This window comes from Haplochromis burtoni, unplaced genomic scaffold (genome assembly GCF_018398535.1).
Source record: "Haplochromis burtoni strain Fernald_Lab_line unplaced genomic scaffold, NCSU_Asbu1 Contig_331, whole genome shotgun sequence".
NCBI lineage: Eukaryota > Metazoa > Chordata > Actinopteri > Cichliformes > Cichlidae > Haplochromis > Haplochromis burtoni.
Window position 1 is genome coordinate 3,219 of NW_024582692.1, and position 1,984 is coordinate 5,202.

Sequence of the window (1,984 nt, forward strand, 5' to 3'; positions counted from 1 at the left end):
CACGGTGTTACCTCTACGTAGCTAATTATGGATCTTACTACATAATAAAGTGCAAACACTGTCAAGCCCAAGTAAAAATATTTTTGTGTGTTTAACTTGTTTAGAATGCATGCAATGTAAAATGACACTCACTCAGTTCCAGGTAAGCAGGACCTTTGCATAGCATCCACTGTGCACCGCAGGAATTCATGAGCATCTTCCTGGCTTCCATAGCAGAAGTGGTTTGCAATCCCTGTGTGAGGGGAACGAGGAAAAACAGAACCAAAAAACAAAGCAGGAGGTGAATTATTGTAAAGGATACCACAGTTAAATGCAAGTTTACGCTTATTTAAAAACAGAATTCAAAATCCCTCCAGATTATTTCCCTCCAAAATTACAATATATGATATCATTTCATTCTTTTCAAACAGACACAATTGAAAGGTACAAATGTATTGTGCATGAAACACTGGGTTTAACAAAAACAACGACATTATCAGTACCCTCAGGTGAGGAAGTACCTTGTTCATGTGTGGTGGCAGCTGGGGACCTATGAAGCCAACAATGTTGTGATGCATGGTGGCGATGGTGCGTGGACTCACCACCGGCTGGGGAGATGCCTGACCAGATATGCCAGCGTTATGGTTCAAGCGGCTGTAGTCCTCAGTTTTTCCCACATCTGTGCACCTGATGACATGGAAAAAAGAATATTAACCATGACAAAGCATCAACATTATAACATTAGGTTATAATAATACATTTTCTACAAGAAAAGTGGGAATAAACATGTCTACATTATTAAATAATGATGGGAAAAGTTCGACTGAAGGAATAAGCCTAGAATGTTTAAAAATACCAATGTTTACTCACTTGATGTAGAAGAGGACATAGGCCTGCTGGTTCAGAACAGTGCTAATGTCACTGACTGACACGGACGAGTCATTCATCTGAAACCACTGCTCATTGCTGGCCTGTGAGACAGAATGAGAGATGTGACACAGCAGATTCAGTTTCTGAATTGAATTTGAGCTAAAAAGAAGAATCTTATGGTTATATAGGGGTCTTTTTTTTCTTTCTTTCAATGCATACAAAGTATTTTTCTCTGTTTGCATTCAGTTTTCTGCTGAAATGTGTTGTTTATGGTGTGTGTTTGTTTGTACTACGCAACAGCAGCATTCAAACAGATTCGGGCACAGCCAGTACCTTAATATAGCAGAAATAGTGTCCAGCATGACAACTCAATTCAGAGTGAACCAGCACAGCATACAGCCTGTAGAGCTGGGGCTCCCCGTGGGACTGAGACACTGTTACTATTTTTACCATTTCTTCTTGGAGCAACTGTAATGCACATAATTTCCTTAGGGATTAATAAAGTATTCTGATTCTGATTGTTTCAGGATGACCTGCCATTATCCAATGACACATCTGCTTACCTGTATCTTTTGCTCGTTTCTCCTCCTCTTCTTTTCTTTTTTTCTAAACTGAGGACCTGATGGCTTTGAACTTTTCTTGTCCATCTTCCATTGGTTTTAATTTTGCACTCCAGTATGAACACCCATCCCTCAACCCAAGGATCACCACAACATGATCTAACACACCTACACCTTAGTTCACAGATTCACTTTGTCTAGGGTGCATTTCTGAGATTTCACACAACCCAGGATTCAAATCATGAATACATAATGGGCTTGGATTTACATCATTATGAATGAAATGTGCTCTATTTGGAAGCAGCCGGCCCCCCTCCCCTTTCGAGTTGTGTGTGAGACTTTAAATCATCAAACTGTAAATTTTAAATTGTTATTGATCCCTTTACCCCGAGTCCTAAAGTGTATATTTATTTTCTTACTCTTCTTATATATATTGTTTGTTTACTTGCACTGCTGTAACTGAGAGCTTCGTTGTCTCGTCCTATAACTAGGTTGTTCAGTCTGACGTCACTAGCCGTGTCTGGGCCTAAACTCCGCTGCAGGTCCATATATCAAACGATCACTATGGCATTACT

General features: G+C 39.8%; 1 protein-coding gene across 1 annotated transcript in view; it reads right to left on the minus strand.

Annotated features, from left to right (window-relative positions):
* Nucleotides 1–1,302, minus strand: part of LOC102290532 — a 2,786-nt gene extending 1,484 nt beyond the window's left edge. The window contains exons 1-4 of the mRNA XM_042228548.1: nucleotides 1,183–1,302; nucleotides 850–950; nucleotides 378–666; nucleotides 133–232 (exon numbers count right to left, since the gene is read on the minus strand). Of these exons, the coding sequence (XP_042084482.1) occupies nucleotides 133–232; nucleotides 378–666; nucleotides 850–950; nucleotides 1,183–1,302 (610 nt within the window). The remainder of the gene's footprint in view (nucleotides 1–132; nucleotides 233–377; nucleotides 667–849; nucleotides 951–1,182) is intronic.
* Nucleotides 1,303–1,984: the final 682 nt, after the last annotated feature.